We start from the raw sequence: 18,144 nt of genomic DNA on the forward strand, positions 1-18,144 counted from the left end.
AAGATCAACATGCTAATCAATTCAGCTGCCAGAAAGTAAGCCATTCCCCTATCAGTCTTTTCCATAAGGAACATGGATTCTTTACTGCCTCTGCAGATTCTGTTAGTTTTTCAAAGTATCTTCTGTGAAACTAGTTTTCTTTGGACAATAGGTATGCAAAAACCAAAAAAAGGTACGTGTGTGGGGTCTGAAAGACAGATTTCTTTCCTAAAGAGCTTTGCAGAGCTTTGACTATACAATTATTCATTGTGAATCGCAATAGGAGGATACCATATATAGCTTTTCCCAAATTTATTTAGCCATAGAACACTTTTCTCCAGGAACAGCTGCAGGGACTAGTACTCCCAGGAATACATTTTGGGAAATACTAGTCTATCTTTCTGGTGCACAGCTCTTTGACCTACCACCCACAAGGCAGAGTGGCTGCAAACGTGCCCTGTCCTCTATAATGAGGGCAGGGCTGCACAGAATGAGGTTAGGTGACCACGCAGCACACTCAGACTTCTGTCATCGAGTGAGCTCAGCCACAAATGAGGTGACTGAGAGCCCAGAAAACAAATAAGGAATGGTCCAATAAATATTCACAACTGAACATCAGGTGACATTTTCATTTATTCTGTTTACAGGCGCCACGTAGTTACACTGGTTTTTCTCGGTCTCATCTGGGTTGGATCCAAAGACATTCAGAGGCATGGTGAGAGGCAAAGCATCAGACATCTCATTGGTGGCAGGTACTTTCTGACTACTGTACCACCTGCCGTATCCTTCCCCACCTCATCATCCCCAAAGCCATTTACTGCCAAACGCTACAGTAAAAACCCAATGCATTTACATAAAATAATGCCTAACTGCACATTTACAATTTTTAGAAAAAAATCCCGCTTATGCTCTTCTAGAAATTTATGGCAGGAAAGTTAAGGACCAAGGCTATGAGTGAGCCGTATGTGGCAACTAAAAGTAGATGAGCACTGAGTTTCTCCATTCGTAGAAAAAAAGTCACACTGAGCCCACTCTTCCTGTGGGGCAGGATAACACCTTTCTTTTATACCCTGTTGAGAATCTCAGGTGGACAATGTGACTGCATGAATGTCGAAAGGCAGCTTGCCGGCTTAGTTATCACCTTGCAGAGGTAGCTATGCACTACACAGCCACACTGCCCAAAGCGCGCTCCTAAGAACACTGGTCCTACAAAGTGCTCCTTGTAAGAGAACTTTAGGAATCAAAGTATTTAGAAAATACTATACACTATCATTCCCTTCCTGGAGATCAACAATGTACAGTATCACATGGAAGTTTCCAGAAGTCCTTTCATAAAGAAATGCTTAACTTTAACCCAGAGTTTCCATATCAACCTGACCTTGGAATCTCTTATTTTTGGGGGTGACACATTTCATAGAACACAATCTGAGAAATGCTCCTCTATGGCTTTGAGAAATTCTTTGCAGAAACAAAACAATAATAATTTTTTTACTTAAAAAAATTAAGTAACTAGTAGGATCATGTGTCGGTCAACAACAAAGAGATCAAAGAGTCAGGAAGTCCACGTCATAGACCCCCCCTTTCTAATTCCAGCCTAGCACTGTCGCCATAAACTTTGCCTGCCTGAAAACAGGTAGCAATCAGTTGTCCATGATTTCTCCCTTTGAGTTGTTCAGCATGGTAATCACAGTACAGAATTGAATGTGGCCCATCAGGGGCCCATATTTCATGTCCAGAGGCCAAGCGTCTTGTCTTGTCTTCTGTTGTAACAGTGAAATCATTAAACATCTATTGTTGCTTATCACATGACTACAAGGTTTTTCAAATAGACCTGACAAGCCCTTTGTTCCTAACAAAAAAGGGGGATGATAACTTGTAGAGCTTCTAATTATTTTCAGCCACAACTACACAGACCAAGAGATCATAATACAAAGCTTTTGGCCCAATAATTTAAAAGTATTACAGCAAGGACAGGGAAAGATGGAAATCAATGACATTACTGGAATGATGTAAACATTTTATCATCTGCATAATACATAATTTTTTATTCTTGTTTCCAAGGAGTTTCACATGATGTTTTGAAGCAGAAGCAGACTCTCCACATGTGAAACTTGGCAGACAATAATAACGTATTATCTATGCCCTGCTGGGATATAAGCGCACGTTCACACCTCAATAGCAATCCTCGCAAATCGATATTGCAGAGAGGCGGGAGGCCTCAGTAGCACTAAGCCCCTCTGCACCGCCGGCTGGCTGGACAGCATATCCAGCAAGCCTGTCAAGCTAACAAACCCCAGGGCTTCTCCACAGCCAACAGCCATGGAAAAATCTCCCTGAGTCACAAAGCCTAGGAGAGTTCTGGAGCAGTGCATCGTCACACGCGGCAGAGGGCCTGACCACAGCCCCAGAGTCAGAGCTTCCTGCCCAGCCACGGGCTCTTCCCACACTGGGCCATCAGAAGAGGCGCATCCCGCCTTCTGCCTCTTCTCCCTTTTCTTCTTCTCTTTCTGTTCCAGGATCTTGCTCCTGAATGGGTCACTGTGTTTGGATTCCTGGGGCCCACAGTAATGCCAGTCCTCACGGAGCTGGAGGAAGTCCTCCTTGGCTGGGACGCAGATCATGGTGTGAGGCTCGGGGCTGCCCTTGCTGAGCAGGGACAGGCTGACCCACACCAGGGCCCTGGGGAAGTGGCCCAAGATGGACAGGCAGGCCTCTCTGGTCAATCCTTGCTGGCCTCTGCCAGGAGCTCGCCGGGCTCCCCGAGTGTCCTCAGAACTGGGCCCACACCAGGCTGACAGCTGCTTCAGTAATTTTCTACTCCTACATGAAGTTGGAGACATACGTTTGAGGATATTTTGTTCCAGAAAAAAAACATACAATCAGAAGATTAGACACTGCTAGAATTAATTTGATTCTTTTATACTATATAAGAATCAAAACTACAATTTTTAAAAAATTAGAAATACACTGTAGTACATTTTAGTACTGATATTTTTCCTTTTATGTGTTTGCCATTCTGAAACTCAGGGACTAAAGGTTTAAGAAGTTGAAGGCAGGCAAAACAAGACAGTGAAATAGAATCTAGGATTGTAATCGCAGTGAGGGTGAAAATAAAGAGGCACTAAGATTTTAATGAGTAAAGGAACTGTAAGGGACAATAGTTACATGTAAAGTAAGAAAGAATGATAGGAAATTAAGAGGCTACTATATGGAAAAGTAAGCACAAGACTAGAGGGATAAGCACTTTTTAAAAATCATAGCACAGGCCAGGCGTAGTGGCTCACACCTGTAATCCTAGCAGTTTTGGGAGGCGGTGGTGGGCGGATCATATGAGGTAAGGAGTTTGAGACCAGCCTGACCAACATGGTGAAAATTAGCCAAGCGTGGTGGCATGCACCTGTAGTCCCAACTACTTGGGAGGCTGAGGCAGGAGAATCGCTTGAATCCAGGAGGTAGAGGTTGCAGTGAGCCAAGATCACACCACTGCACTCCTGCCTGGGCGATAGAGCAAGACTCCATCTCAAAAAAAAAAAAAATCAGAGCAAAGCACAGAATGCAGGGTTGTTGATGAGCAGAACCTGACCCGCAGCAATATTGAGAGGAGAACATAGTGTATCTGGTAGCCTCTCTGGCTAGGACCATATTACATCTAACTGGTTGCTACTCTATTATGAATCCATATAATACAAAAGGAACTAGAAAAAATCTAATTTGGTGATTTAAAGCAAAGAATCCTTGCTCAAACTGCATAAAATATGTCAGAAAAAAAAAATGCCTTGGTTTAGATCTATTGATGACAATATTGTAAATCATTTCATCAATTAGCATCATGCCTTACATCAAATATTATTAAGCTGTTTCCCTGAGCCCTCTATGAAATATGAAAGACTGGCTTTCCCTTTCAGAAAGTCTATAAATTCCCTTGGATTTTGCATAAACAAACAGTGATGATGCTTATATCTTGTAGCCTCTTCAGTATTAAAATAAATAATCCAAAATGTACCCAGAAGTCACCGACACTTACCTGAGAACACAGAGTTGACTCCCTGTGGCAGCAACATGGTTTTCACTGGCGTCCTGGTCTGTGATGCTCTCAGGCCCTGGCGATTCTTGACACCCTGCATCCATTACCTCTTCTGCCTCCCTGGGGTGCTCTATGGCTGTGCCCACTTCATCAGATGGCTGATGAGGTTTTTTAGGCATGGGAGCACAAGGCGCCTCAGATCTTCTTAGCTCACTCTCCTTACCATTTGGAGATGAAGCTACAGAAGGTTCTTCATGGGCCTGGCCTCTTGACTCCCAGTCATGAGTTAACTGCTCCCAGGGACAGCAGAAAGGTGCCAGAGTGCCAAGCTTAACGTAGTTGGGCCGTTTTGCGGGAGGGCGTCTAAAGAAAAACACAGAGGAGAACCAATGTTGAACAATTTAGGACTGCAAAATTGAAATAATTATAACCATTATAATGCATCTCTATTTTCACACACACACACACACACACACACACAAGCTTTCCAAGAAACATATGATAAAGAATAATAGGCTGGGCTCAGTGGCTCATGCCTGTAATCCCAGCACTTTAGAAGGCCAAGGTCAGGAGTTCGAGACCAGCCTGGCCAACATGGTGAAAGCTCTACTAAAAATACAAAAATTAGCCAGGCATGGTGGAGGGTGCCTATAATCCCAGCTACTTGGGAGGCTGAGGCAGACGAATCACTTAAACCCAGGAGGCAGAGGCTGCAGTGAGCCAAGATCGCGCCACTGCACTCCAGCCTGGGCAACAAAGTAAGATTCCGTCTCAAAATATAATAGTAATAGGCCAGGCGCGGTGGCTCATACTTGTAATCCCAGCACTTTGGGAGGCCCAGGCGGGTGGATCACCGGAGGTCAGGAGTTCGAGACCAGCCTGGCCAACATGGTGAAACCCCGTCTCTACTAAAAATTAAAAAAAAATTAGCCAGGTGTGGTGGCACGTGCCTGTAATCCCAGCTACTAGGGAGGCTGAGGCAGAAGAATCACTTGAACCCGGGAGGCAGAGGTTGCAGTAAGCTGAGATCATGCCACTGCACTCCATCCTGGGTGACAAGAGCAAAACTCCATCTCCAAAAATAAATAAATAAAATAATAATAACAACCAACTCTATTGGCCAAGCTTTTTTGTTTTCTCTGGTTTTCAATAAACAATGTAGCCCCATGTGGCCACTGAACCACACCAGGGGGTTCATTCTTGAAAGCTACAAGGAACTGGTGCCCCTGGAGTTGCACCACGATTTTCCTATACACTAAGCTCAAGGTTACATGAAGTTACTGTTTTACTCTTGACCTCCAGTGACCCAGCTACCCTCCACAAAAACAATAAATATCATTATCAGTTTTTTACATAGCCTTCCAGAGACATTTTATGTACATACAAGCAGATATGTACATATTTCTTCCTTTTTATTTATTTTTATACAAATAGCAGCATACTAGATACAGTACACTTTTTGCTTAACTTCACTTTTCTCACTTAACAAAATATCTTGATTACTTTATGCCAGTACTGAAAGCTCCCTCATTCTTTCTTTTTAAAAGGCTGTGTATCTTGTCTCTTATTCTACTGAATGAATATGCCCTTATTGATTTAGACAGTCCTCTATGAAAGGACATTTTGATTGTCTTCAAGCTTTTGTTCCTCCAAACAAGGCTGCAATGAATGATCTTGACGGTTACTCTGCCTTCCCCTGTGCCACCATGGCTCTTGTTGTCACTCCCAGTGGCTTCAGCATCTGCCTAAATCATCCTTCCAATACCCCACCAGTCACCTTCCCACCCTCACTTCGCATCTTTTACTTCACCCCACCTCAAGCACCCACTCGCTGCTCATACCTTAGGTGTGGTCACTGCCAACACCTGCTCCAGCTTCAAACCGCGACGTCAGTATCCCACTCTCAGAGCCATGCCTCCTGTTTTCCACCCACTTACCCTCCCACAACAATGCCCCAACCATCCATTTACATCAGCACCTCCCGGCGGCTCGCAGCAGCTGCCTCGCTCTTCATCAGCCTAGACTCCATGGTTCACACCACCGTCCCTCCCCTACAAATGCCCCCACTCCCTCCACTGGAAAGTCCACCTGGGCGCAGCTGACTCTCCAATGACCCCATGCCAGCCCGAGTGGCAGAGCACAGCTGAGGAAGAACTCAAAATGGTCCTGAATGGTCTTCCTTTATAAACACAAATCTCAAATAGGCGCTCTCTACATCTTACAGATCCCATGTTTCTCCTCTCAATTCCACCGTCCACTCTCCCAGAAACTGCTTACAATTCCTCTCTCCTCAAATCTCCAACAGCCTCTCTCCCCCATCTTACTGCTGGCTGATAGCTGTGCCTCTTTTTTCATGAAGACAGTCACAATCAGCAGTGTGCTACTTAATCCCCCCACCGCAGAATCTAACCTAGCTAAATAAATCCATGTTCAGATTTCAGTGGCAGTCTAACAGTCTTATATTAATTTTTCTGAGGAAGAAGAACTAGCCAACTTAAGAATTACAGAAAGAAAGTGGTTTGGAAAATAGGATTAAGAGTCAGGGCTGTGCGCGGTGGCTCATGCCTGTAATCCCAGCACTTTGGGAGGCCGAGACAGGCGGATCACAAGGTCAACAGATCAAGACCATCCTGGTGGTGAAACCCTATCTCTACTAAAAATACAAAAATTAGCTGGGCCTGGTGGCAGGCACCTGTAATCCCAGCTACTCGGGAGGCTGAAGCAGGAGAATCGCTTGAACCTGGGAGGCGGAGGTTGCAATGAGCCAAGATCATGCCACTGCACTCCAGCCTGGTGACAGAGCGAGACTCCACCTCAAAAAAAAAAAAAAGAGTCAGAACTGTTTGTAAATCTATTTGGAAGATAGCCAAAGAAATAAAAGCAGATTAAATGGCATCAGTGGCAGTCTAACAGTCTTATATTCAGAAGAACTGCACTCAATCCCAACAGATACTGCCTCCTCTACTTGTGCCCTGAATCCCACCCCTTCTTCCTTGTCCAAGGACTTAGCTCTTACATTTTAGCCTCCCTCCCATCTCCTGGGTACCCCCAACCAGCCTAGAAACTTGTGCCTCCATCGAGAACATAAGTTACATGGCCAGGTATAATGGCACATTCCTGTAATCCCAGCATTTTGGGAGGCTGGGGTAGGAGGATTGCTTGAGGCCAGGAGTTCAAGACCAGCTTGGGCAACAAAGCGAGACCCTGTCTACAAAAAATTTAAAAATTAGCCAGGAGTGGTGGTGCACACCTACAGTCCCAGCTACTCAGGAGGCTGAGATGGGAGGATTGCTTGAGCCCAGGAGTTGGAGGCTGCAGTAAGCTATGATCACACCACTGCACTCCAGCCTGGGTGACAGAGCAAGACCCTGTCTCAAGAAATAAAAGAAGAATATAAGCTCCATGAAGGCAGAGACAGACTTGTCTGCCTTGCCCCGCTGTCACCCCAGCACCTAGAATGGTGTTTGACACACAGTAGGTGCTAAAGAAATGTATGTTAAATGAAGGAATAAATGAGACAAATATATAAAGATGCACACAGGAAGATGTTCACAGAAACACACAGCAAAACATCAGAAATAACCTCAAGAGCCACTGATAAATTACAGGACATCCACACTGCAATTGCATGCGGCCATTCAAAGTGACATTTTGAGCAAGGCTGGCAGGCTGACTCACAGGCCAAATGTGGCCTGCTGTCTGTTTTTGTACCACCCATGAGCTAAGAATGGTTTCTACAATTTTAAATGGCTGAAAAAGCAAAAGAGTAATATTTCATGACACATGAAAATTATATGAAATTCAAATCTGAGTGTCCATATATAAAGCATGATTGGAACACAGCCGTGCTCGTTCTCTTACATGTCATCTGCAGCTGCTTGGAAGCCACAATGGCAGAGTTGAGTAGTTGCCATGGAAACCAAAGGCTCCACAAAGCCAAAAATATTTAGCATCTGGCCCTCTACCAAAAAAGTTTGTCAATACTTGGTTTAGAGTCATATTTTTTGATATGGTAAAACTATACATACCATATTGTTAAACCAAAAAGGCAGGTTTCAAAATAATGTATGTAATACCATTCTTTAAAAAAATATGTGTATCTATGGAAAATTTGCATGCATAAAAAGCTCTGAAGAGTAAGAAATCAGTATTATTGTCAACTATTATTTAACAAACACATAGAAGCCTCTCAACTACGTTCTATGGGAGACACAAAGATGTATAACATGTGATTGCTGCCCTCAAAGAGCTGGTAAGCTAGCAATCCAGGAATATATCACTAGTCACTCATTCATCCACCACTCCGCAAATAGTTTGAAACCCAGGCACAGGCCAGGCAGGGTAGCTCACGCCTGTAACCCTAGCACTTTGGGAGGCCAAAGCAAGTGGATCACTTGAGCCCAGGAGTTCACGAACACCCTGGGAAACATCACAAAACCTCATCTCTACAAAAAATACAAAACTTAGCCAGGTGTGGTGGCAGGTACCTGTAGTCCCAGCTACTCAGGAGGCTGAGGTGGGAGTATCACCTGGGTCCGGGAGGTGGAGGCTGTGGTCAGCCATGATCATGCCACTGTACTCCAGCCTGGGTGACAGAGTGAGATCCTGTCCCCCCCAACTCCACCCCCCCAAAAAAAAGCTAGGCAGACTGCCTGTCTCTACAGTTATGGTTGCAGCAATGAACAAGAAAACACAATTCTGTCCTCATGAAGCTCACCATCAAGGAACCACAATATTCAACCAGTCATTCATCAGACAACAAATAAAGGTTATTAAGACCTACTGTGCACCAGGCACTGGCTATAGACACTGCAAATGCCACAATAAAGAGAGACAGCTTCTGTGCTTCTGGAAGCCTACAATTTAGGGGGCAACAAATTCCAAATGTTAGAATATACTTTGTAATATAAAGGAAATCATGACCCTCATTGGCCACACTTCCAGTGAAAAAATAAAAGTCTAAATGGATAGGTACTAAGATATAAAAACAGTGCTTGGCCAGGTACAGTGGCTCATACCTATAATCTTGGCACTTTGGGAGGCCGAGGCCGGTGCATCCATGGAAAACTGGTATTGAGACCAGCCTGGGCAACATGGTGAAACCCCATCTCTACAGAAAATACAGAAGTTAGCCAGGCACACTGGCACATGCCTTTACTCTCAGCTACACAGGTGAGGTGAAAGAATCGCTTGAGCCCAGGAGGCGGAGGTTTCAGTGAGCCAAGATCATACCACTGAACTCCAGCCTGGGCAACAGAGCAAGACCACCATCTCAAAAAACAAACAAACAAACAGTACTTATCTCTCTGGATGGCAGGTCTATACCAATTTATCTTTTTATATATTTTCATAGTTTAATTAAAATTTTATAACTATATATTACTTCTATAATACGTTTCAAAAACACAATTTCCATTTTGGAGGGAGAGAGGGGTTGGTAGTAGAAATCTATTAACAAGTGTCTGAGACTCATGTCCAAGTTTAAGTGTACATTATTATTGATAGAAATAAATAACAAACAAAAGGGTTTATAACCAAAATGGGCCTATAAAAGCCAGACAGACATAAGACAATCTCCTCACTTAAGTAATATCTTCTTAATTATTTCTCAGTAATGCTGAACTCACTGAAAAGTCTATGAAAACTCCATGTTAGATAATAAGAATTACCAAAGCCATCCTAATGCTTGGGATACCAATATAAGCAGGCACTTCTCTTCTCCTTAATACATTATCAAACTAGAGAAGCCAGTCTCTTACCTTTTGTACTTTTCAAGAAGATTCTTAGCTTGCTCTTCTGCAAACAGCATCCCGGCAGGGCAGTCTGGAAAATCGCCTGGGACATTAGGCGACCTCTTATACTGAGAATGCACTGCAGACTCTTTCAACCCTCCGACTCTCGCACCTCGATAGATCTAAAAGAAATGTCAAAAAGATACTGTCAGTCTACCAACTTAAAGTCAATTGCTTAATGTTTATATGGGGGAAAATGAGAAACAACCTAAATGCCCCTCAAAAGGAGAATGGATAGAAATACACACAATGGATTACCATGCAATAGTAAAAATGAATGAAATTGAGCTTCATCATGCTTCATTAATAAATATGGAAAAGAATCTCAATGCCAAGTGAATACAGCAAGTTGCAAAATCATATATACAGTGAGGTATATACTTTAAAAACGTGTCAAGTCTAAATAGTTATTTTACTGTGGGATACAAACATACTTCAATAAAGCTATAAAAATATGCATGGTAGCAGCAAACATCGAAATCAGAGGAGTGATTATTTTAAAAGGAGGGAGGGAAATGAAACTGGAGAGAGGTACACAGGGTGCACTGATGCATCTGTAGTGTTTTATTTCTTTAAGCCAGATGCTGGGTAAATGGCACACAGGCATTCACTACATCAGCATCTATTCTTTTTTGTATGCTTGAAAGCATCTCATAGTAAAAAATAGGCCGGGCGCAGTGGCTCAAGCCTGTAATCCCAGCACTTTGGGAGGCCGAGACGGGCGGATCACGAGGTCAGGAGATCGAGACCATCCTGGCTGACACGGTGAAACCCCGTCTCTACTAAAAAAAATACAAAAACTTAGCCGGGCGAGGTGGTGGGCGCCTGTAGTCCCAGCTACTCGGGAGGCTGAGGCAGGAGAATGGCGTAAACCCGGGAGGCGGAGCTTGCAGTGAGCTGAGATCCGGCCACTGCACTCCAGCCTGGGCGACAGAGCGAGACTCCGTCTCAAAAAAAAAAAAAAAAAAAAAAAAAAAAAAAAAATTAAGTAGGATTATTTTTAAATATTCCTACTCCTGAATGATTAACTGGATGTCCTTGCACTAGGCATGCTAAAAATTAATTACCGGCATGAATCTAAAAGTCTCACATGCCTTTTACACTCTCTAGGATCAAAGTAATATTTATTTATTTATTTTCATTTTTGAGGCAGAGTCTCGCTCTGTCACCCTGGCTGGAGTGCAGTGGTGTGATCTCAGCTCACTGCAACTCCGCCTCCTAGGTTCAAGGGATTCTTATGCCTCAGTCTCCCAAGGAGCCATCATACCCAGCTAATTTTTGTATTTTTAGTAGAGACGGGGTTTCACCATGTTGGCCAGGCTGGCCTCAAACTCCTGACCTCAAGTGATCTGCCCACCTCGGCCTCCCAAAGTGCTGGGATTATTACAGGCATGAACCACCACACCCAGCCTTGAAAGTAATATTTAAAATAACCAGGAAAAAAAAGACACATTCGATTCTAATAAAATTTTTAGCTGCAGTTGATAAATAGGGGTATAGGGTTATAGTTAACATTTTTTTAAAAAAGTATTCTGTCTGTAAAAGTTAAGTCCTTTGCTTTTAAACTATAACAAATTTCTTCAAATCAAATAGCTAGACATTTTTGTTGCCACTACTATTCAAAAATCAGGTCACTTTAAAAACCTCGACAATTAACGATATGTCAGCACAGGTCTTATAATGAGAACCTGGCTCCAGGAACTATATGTATGAAGTATCTTATATCCGGGACTATAGCTCTAAGGGCAGAAATATACCACTCAATTCCTCCTAAGTTGTACATAAAGTCTGGAACATTTTGAGTACTTAGCATTTATTAGGAATCTATTTTAAATATTGCAACTGTTAGAATCAAAAAGTCACTTACAAATGGAATCCAGAAAGCCATGCCCCAGCCCTTTGGGAGTAGGACATCCCAGCCACTTCCCCAGCCTAGTCGGTCTTCACCAGTCACTTTTCCTGGCTGCTGAATCAAAATTATAGGTATCTTGGATTCATGGGGACCTAAAATAAGCTGTGACCCAGGCACCAGCAATTCACTCCTCATCCGGTTTAAATCCTAAAGTGGAAGAAAATAATTCAAGACCAACAGCCCTAGTCTTCTGGGAGATCCTCCTGGGTCTCCCTATAAGCAGCTTTAGAAAGTTAAATGCTCTTTTAAAAAAGTAAGAGAAAAACATTCTCAATAAATAAATGTGAGCCATTTTAAGTATAAGGTATTCCTCCTACAGATATTTTCCTCTATACAAGTATTTAGGTAGAAATGCCAAATTGTCTTATATCATTCATTATCAGCATTCATTCTGTTGATCTCTTATATCAGGATTAATCTTGTATGTTGATATTCTGTCCTTACATTGATTTTAAGATTTGGTGTCATGAAGTAAAAAAGGTATAAACAATTAAGTGACACCTTCTCAAGGATGTGCAACTAGAGAAATGCACTGGCTCTTGAGAAAATTGCCCACCAGGTCTTAAAGAATCAAAATAGAAGATGGTTAAAATTATTGTTAAGGGGAATGTAGGGGGTGGATAACATCCTTTCAGACTTTTCTTGGAGCTGTAAAAAGAGATTAACAGGTAGGTAAGATGGCTATCACTCAGTTTAGAAAAAACTATGCAAGAAACTGCCTCCAGGCCATAGTCTAACTGCTACCTCATGAACGCTCTTCAAGCCAGGTCCAATCTTCTTTTTCACTTTCGGAGTTTCCGCTACCATCTATGTGTTAGTAATTCCAAACTATCTCTCTTTAGCCCTGACTTTTCCTTCTGGGATCGAAACCTGCCTCCTGGACCTCTGCTCTTGGGAAGTCCCACAGCCCCTCAAGCTCAAGATTGAACTCATCACCCTTCCACTGTATTTGCTCTCTTCCTGTATCCCCCACCTAGCTGAATGACACCACAATTCACACACTCCATTTATTCAGCCATTCAAATATTTACTGAGCACTTCTATGTCCCACACACTTTTCTAGAACCTGGAAATACATCAGTGAGCAAGTAAGACATGGCTCTGGCTCTCTTTTAGCTGAAATCCTAAATCCAAGCTAGAATATCAGGACCTAATCGACACGCCTCCTCCTTTTTCACCTCCCATCTTCCAACCAACCACCAAGCCTCGTCAATTTCACCTTCCAGGAATATGCGTTAAACCTCACCCTCTCCACTCCAGCCACATCGCCACAATTCAGGCCCCCATCATGTCATACTTGAATATTTCAAAGGTCTTTTTAAGGCCATCTAACCCACAGTCTCCCTCCAGCTCCCTCACCTCCCATCTCCAACCCCCCACTGCTGCCAGTGTGAAATCTCATCATGTCATGGCCAACCTTAAAACCTTTAAGGGTGTCCCACATCTCCAAATCCTTAAAAGGCTTCAAGGTCTTTCATGCTCTAGCCCCATTTGTGTCTTCAGCTTCATTTCTCACCCCGTTTCTGATTCCTAGCTCCTGATCCACTTGGAGAGTCTTCCTGGTTTCTGCCTGGGCTCCTGCACGTGCTTTTCTCACTTCCTGCAATCTTATCTTCACTGAAACCTTGACTCTGCCTCCAAGAAGTCTGGTGACTTCTGGCTCCCATCTGAGAGTCAGTTCAAATGCCTGCTCTTCCATCCAGGAGGCCAGCCTCATTTTTCTCATCTGAGCTCAGTACCCCTTCTAGAGATTTCCTGAGTGCCCTGTACTTTCTTTGACCACATCTAAGTCATCTATCCCAGCATCTCACACAATGTCTGGCCCTGGAAGTTCCCCAATCATAGTAAAATTAAAGACAGAGAACATTTAAGGGAAAAGAAAACAATAAAAGAAAAACGTATTTAAACCATGAGATTAGGCCGGGCGCGGTGGCTCAAGCCTGTAATCCCAGCACTTTGGGAGGCCGAGACAGGCGGATCACGAGGTCAGGAGATCGAGACCATCCTGGCTAACACAGTGAAACCCCGTCTCTACTAAAAATACAAAAACTTAGCCGGGTGAGGTGGCAGGCGCCTGTAGTCCCAGCTACTCGGGAGGCTGAGGCAGGAGAATGGTGTGAACCCGGGAGGCGGAGCTTGCAGTGAGCTGAGATCCGGCCACTGCACTCCAGCCTGGGTGACAGAGCGAGACTCCGTCTCAAAAAAAAAAAAAAAAAAAAAAAAAAATAAACCATGAGATCATCATTTCAAGAAAAAGTCTTTGTATTAACATTTTCTAGAGATTATTCTTACTTTATCTCTAAGAACAGAAAAAAATCACAGTATGTATCTTTATTCTTAGATTCTTATCCTTGGATAACAGATAAGATCCTTATTCTTATATCCCTATCCTTAATCTTAGATTATCTCTAAGAACAGAAGAAAATCACAGTACATATCATGAGTCAGGGATCAACAACTTGTTTGAAAACAAAAGAAAGTCTATGGAATTCTATGAAGTATGAAATAACTTTTTATGGTCTCTAGAATGATATATTTAACCTGTCATTCATGACTTTACCAATAATCCTTACACTAATTAGTTACCTGATCCGAGATTTTATTCTCTGTGACACTCTTACAGATATCTTGGTTCCAGATAAAGCTATGCGTACATTCCACAGGCACACCCTCCAGAAGCAGCTGTCTAACTTTCTCATTATCTAAGAGGGAAAAGAAATAGCCTTCAAACCACATCCTTCAGATCAATGAAATCAAACTCCAAACGTTGGCAGTAGGCCTTTTGTTACAAAACAATATTTCATAGGCATTTACTTAGTTTAGAAGAATTTACTTGACAAGAAATTAAATTATTCTTATAGTCAGTTTTACAGTCTATGACATAGCAAAGGCTCCTATGCAGTTTTCTTTGGTATTGATTTTTCATGTATAAGATGCAAATATCACAATATTAAATTGCCTCCAAAAAACTGCCTAATTCCACATGCAAGATAATCAAATTCTAGTAGCCACTGCAAAGGCAAACACTATGGCACATTAAGCCAGGCATGGTGGTGCACACCTGTAATTCCAGCCACTTGGGAGGCTAAGGGGGGAGGGTCACTTAAGACCAGGAGTTTAAGTCCAGCTGGGCCACATAGCAAGACCCCATCTCTAAATAATAATATGCCATATTATAAATACATGTCATATTTCAGCTACTGGCTTCAGGGCTTTGTGTATCATTCCTCATCCAATGGTGGTGAGCCAACAGATATCATCATCTTCTCTTCTGCCCCATTATTTTAAGTCTCTGATAACCTATTTATATTGAACTACTTATTCCTTTCTGTAAAATGTATTTTTGCATCCATTTTTTTTTTCTTTGAGACAGAGTCTCACTCTGTCGCCCAGCCTGGAGTGCAGTGGCACAGTCTTAGTTCACTGCAACCTCCCCCTCCCAGGTTCACATGATTCTCCTGCCTCAGCCTCCCAAGTAGCTGGGATTACAGGCACGTGTCACCATTGCTGGCTAATTTTGCTATTTTTAGTAGAGACAGGATTTCGCCATGTTGGCCAGGCTGGTCTCGAACTCCTGACCTCAAGTGATCCACCTGCCTCGGCCTCCCAAAGTGCTGGGATTACAGGTGTGAGCCACCGTGCCCAGCCTCATCCCTTTTAAATAAGCATATTTTCAGTGATACATAGTATTTTATCCCTTTAAATAAGCTGTACCATTCTAGCAAGTACTCAAGCAGAAAGAGGAAGAAACTTTATCAGTGACAAGCTTCTATATTGATAGAAGGAACTTCCTACATGCAGTCATTTAATCCCCAGGGAAAAGTATCTCCCAAATCTTATTTTGTTGAACTGATGAATTTTCATTAGAAAAAAAAAGACAATTTTTGAGTTTGGGTTATGGTTCTAAACTGTCCACAAAGAAACATCACTCAAAGGCACATACCTGCCTGCATGGGTCTGATGGCTAGTAAAAAATAAGTTGGGAGCAATTGGGCCATAGTGTGACAGATTTTAAGGGAGAACAAAGTTAGAAAAAAATTAAGTTGATGAAAAGATCTGAGATTAAAAACTGTTTAAAAGCCACAACAGGCCAGGCACAATGGCTCATGTCTATAATCCCAGCACTTTGAGAGGCCAAGGTGGGCAGATTGCTTCAGCTCAGGAGTTCAAGACCAGCCTGGGCAACATGGCAAAACCCTGTCTCTACAAGAATTAGCTGGGTGTGGTGGTGTGTGCCTGTAGTCCCAGCTACTTGAGAGGCTGAGGTAGGAGGATGGCTTGAGCCCAGGAGGCAGAAGTTGCAGTGAGCTGAGATCGTGCCACACCACTCCAGCCTGGGTGACAGAGCCAGACCCTGTCTCAAAAAAAATAAAGCAAAATAAAAAATTTTTAAAAGCCACAGCAGCTTCAGTACACTGCTCTTCCTCACAGAGATAACCACCATCAGATCCTCAAGCCACAGTGCTATGTGCTGCAGGTTCACATGGCCTATCTAGGAGCAGTCAAGCGCCACTTCCAACAGCCTGGGTACCCAGAGTGCTTTCCTGTGGAGCACTGCCACGCATTTGGGGTCATGATTGGGATTTTAGTCAGACTAAGCTGCAAACAAGAGATAGTTGATACTTATGGTATAAAGACCCAGGAAAGTACTACCTCATCTTCAAATATTCTAAAAGATAATAATAGATAGGTCTGGCAAAAGTGGCTTATGCCTGTAATCCTAGCACTTTGGTAGGCTGAGTTGGGAGGATCACTTGATCCTACAAGTTCAAGACCAGCCTGGGCAATTTAGTGAGACCCTGTCTCTACAAAAAGTTAAAAATTAGCCAGGCATAGTGGTACATGCCTATAATCCCAGCTACATGGGGGGCTGAGGTGGGAGGATCGCTTGAGTCTAGGAGGTCCAGGCTGCAGTGAGCCATGATTGCGCCACTGCACTTAGGTCTGGGTGACAGAGTGAGACTCTGTCTCAAAAATAAATAAAATAATAATAATGATAATAATAATAACAGATAAAACAAAGTAGACAGTATGTCCAGACAAGGGAATATTATTGAGCTAAAAAGAAATGCGCTATTGAGCCATGCGAAACACAGAGGAATTTTTTGTTTTTTTAAGATGGAGTCTTGCTCTGTTGCCCAGACTGGAGCGCAGTGGCACAATCTCAGCTCACTGCAGCCTCTGCCTCCCAAGTTCAAGCTATTCTCCTGCCTTGGCCTCCTGAGTAGCTGGGATTACAGGCACCCATCACTATGCCAATTTTTTTTTTTTTTTTTTTTTTTTTTTTTTTAGTAAAGACAGGGTTTCACCATGTTAGCCAAGCTGGTCTTGAACTCCTGACCACAGGTGATCTGCCCGCCTCAGCCTCCCAAAGTGCTGGGATTACAGGCATGAGGCACCATGCCTGGCCTACATAGAGGAAATTTAAGTGCATATTACTAAGTGAAAGAAGCCGATCTGAAAAGGCTATGTATTGTATGATTCCATTTATATAATATTCTAAAAAACACAAAACTATGGAGGTAGTAAAAAGATCAGTGGTTACCAGAAGTTAGGGGTAAAGAAAGGATGAATAGGCAGAGCACACAGGATTTGGAGGGCAGTGAATCTATTCTGTATGATGCTATTATGGTGAGTATGTCATTACACCTTTGTCAAAATCGATAGAGTATATATACCACCAGGAGTGAACCCTAATACAAACTGAGGACTTTAGGTGATAATGATGTGTTAATGTCGGTTCACGGACTGTAACAAACGCACCACTCTAGTAAGGACATGGACTGTGTGGTGGCGGTGCATAGAGGGGGATGGAAGTTCATGGGATCTTAGTACTTTATGCTCAATTTTGCTGTGAACCTAAAGCTGCATTAAAAAATAAAGTCTATTTACAACAAAGTGGAGTATGTCTGAAGGCTAAGGGGAAGGCCCTTTTAGGTCAATAGTCTTTACTGGGAAGAGAAAAACAATACCCCCAGCTGAGACTCACATCAGTACCCTAGAATCAGTACCCACATCAGTGTGCCTAGAATGACTGCCACTTGTGAATGTAATTCTGAGTCCTTCCCCCAGACTCATATAAAGCATGTTTTCTTTCACAGACAAAAGTTCTTGAATTGATTATATTAACTCCAGAATGTGACTTAAAGACTGAAGACAGGCGCTGGCTTTCTTCTTTCTTAAACGTGTTTAAAGATCACCAAATGTTACATTAAACTTTCTTTTAATGAGTTTTACTCAGAGAAGCAAAGGTAACCAGTAAAAGGCTTTCTCATTTGGAAATCAAATAAAAACAAAGTTATAGCCTTCAGATTAAACTATTTTAAATAAAATATGCAAAACAGTTCAAAGGGCCCAGGGGAAGCGGAGAAATGACTGCTAACTGGGCACTGCTCAAGTCCACTGCAGGTCAGTGCTCTCAAAGTGCTTGCAAGAGC

The 18,144-nt window shown here is 42.8% G+C and overlaps 1 protein-coding gene across 2 annotated transcripts in view; it reads right to left on the reverse strand.

The window, feature by feature from the left end:
- Window positions 1–594: 594 nt before the first annotated feature.
- The window catches only part of LOC105476088 (POP1 homolog, ribonuclease P/MRP subunit), a 43,653-nt gene continuing 26,103 nt past the window's right edge, over window positions 595–18,144 (reverse strand). For both annotated transcript variants that reach the window (XM_011731734.2, XM_011731735.2), the window contains exons 12-16: window positions 14,294–14,409; window positions 11,663–11,854; window positions 9,763–9,917; window positions 4,004–4,366; window positions 595–2,799 (exon numbers count right to left, since the gene is read on the reverse strand). In XM_011731734.2, coding sequence (XP_011730036.2) covers window positions 2,145–2,799; window positions 4,004–4,366; window positions 9,763–9,917; window positions 11,663–11,854; window positions 14,294–14,409 — 1,481 coding nt within the window. In that variant the 3' untranslated portion in view covers window positions 595–2,144. The remainder of the gene's footprint in view (window positions 2,800–4,003; window positions 4,367–9,762; window positions 9,918–11,662; window positions 11,855–14,293; window positions 14,410–18,144) is intronic.

This window comes from Macaca nemestrina, chromosome 8, assembly GCF_043159975.1.
Source record: "Macaca nemestrina isolate mMacNem1 chromosome 8, mMacNem.hap1, whole genome shotgun sequence".
Lineage (NCBI taxonomy): Eukaryota > Metazoa > Chordata > Mammalia > Primates > Cercopithecidae > Macaca > Macaca nemestrina.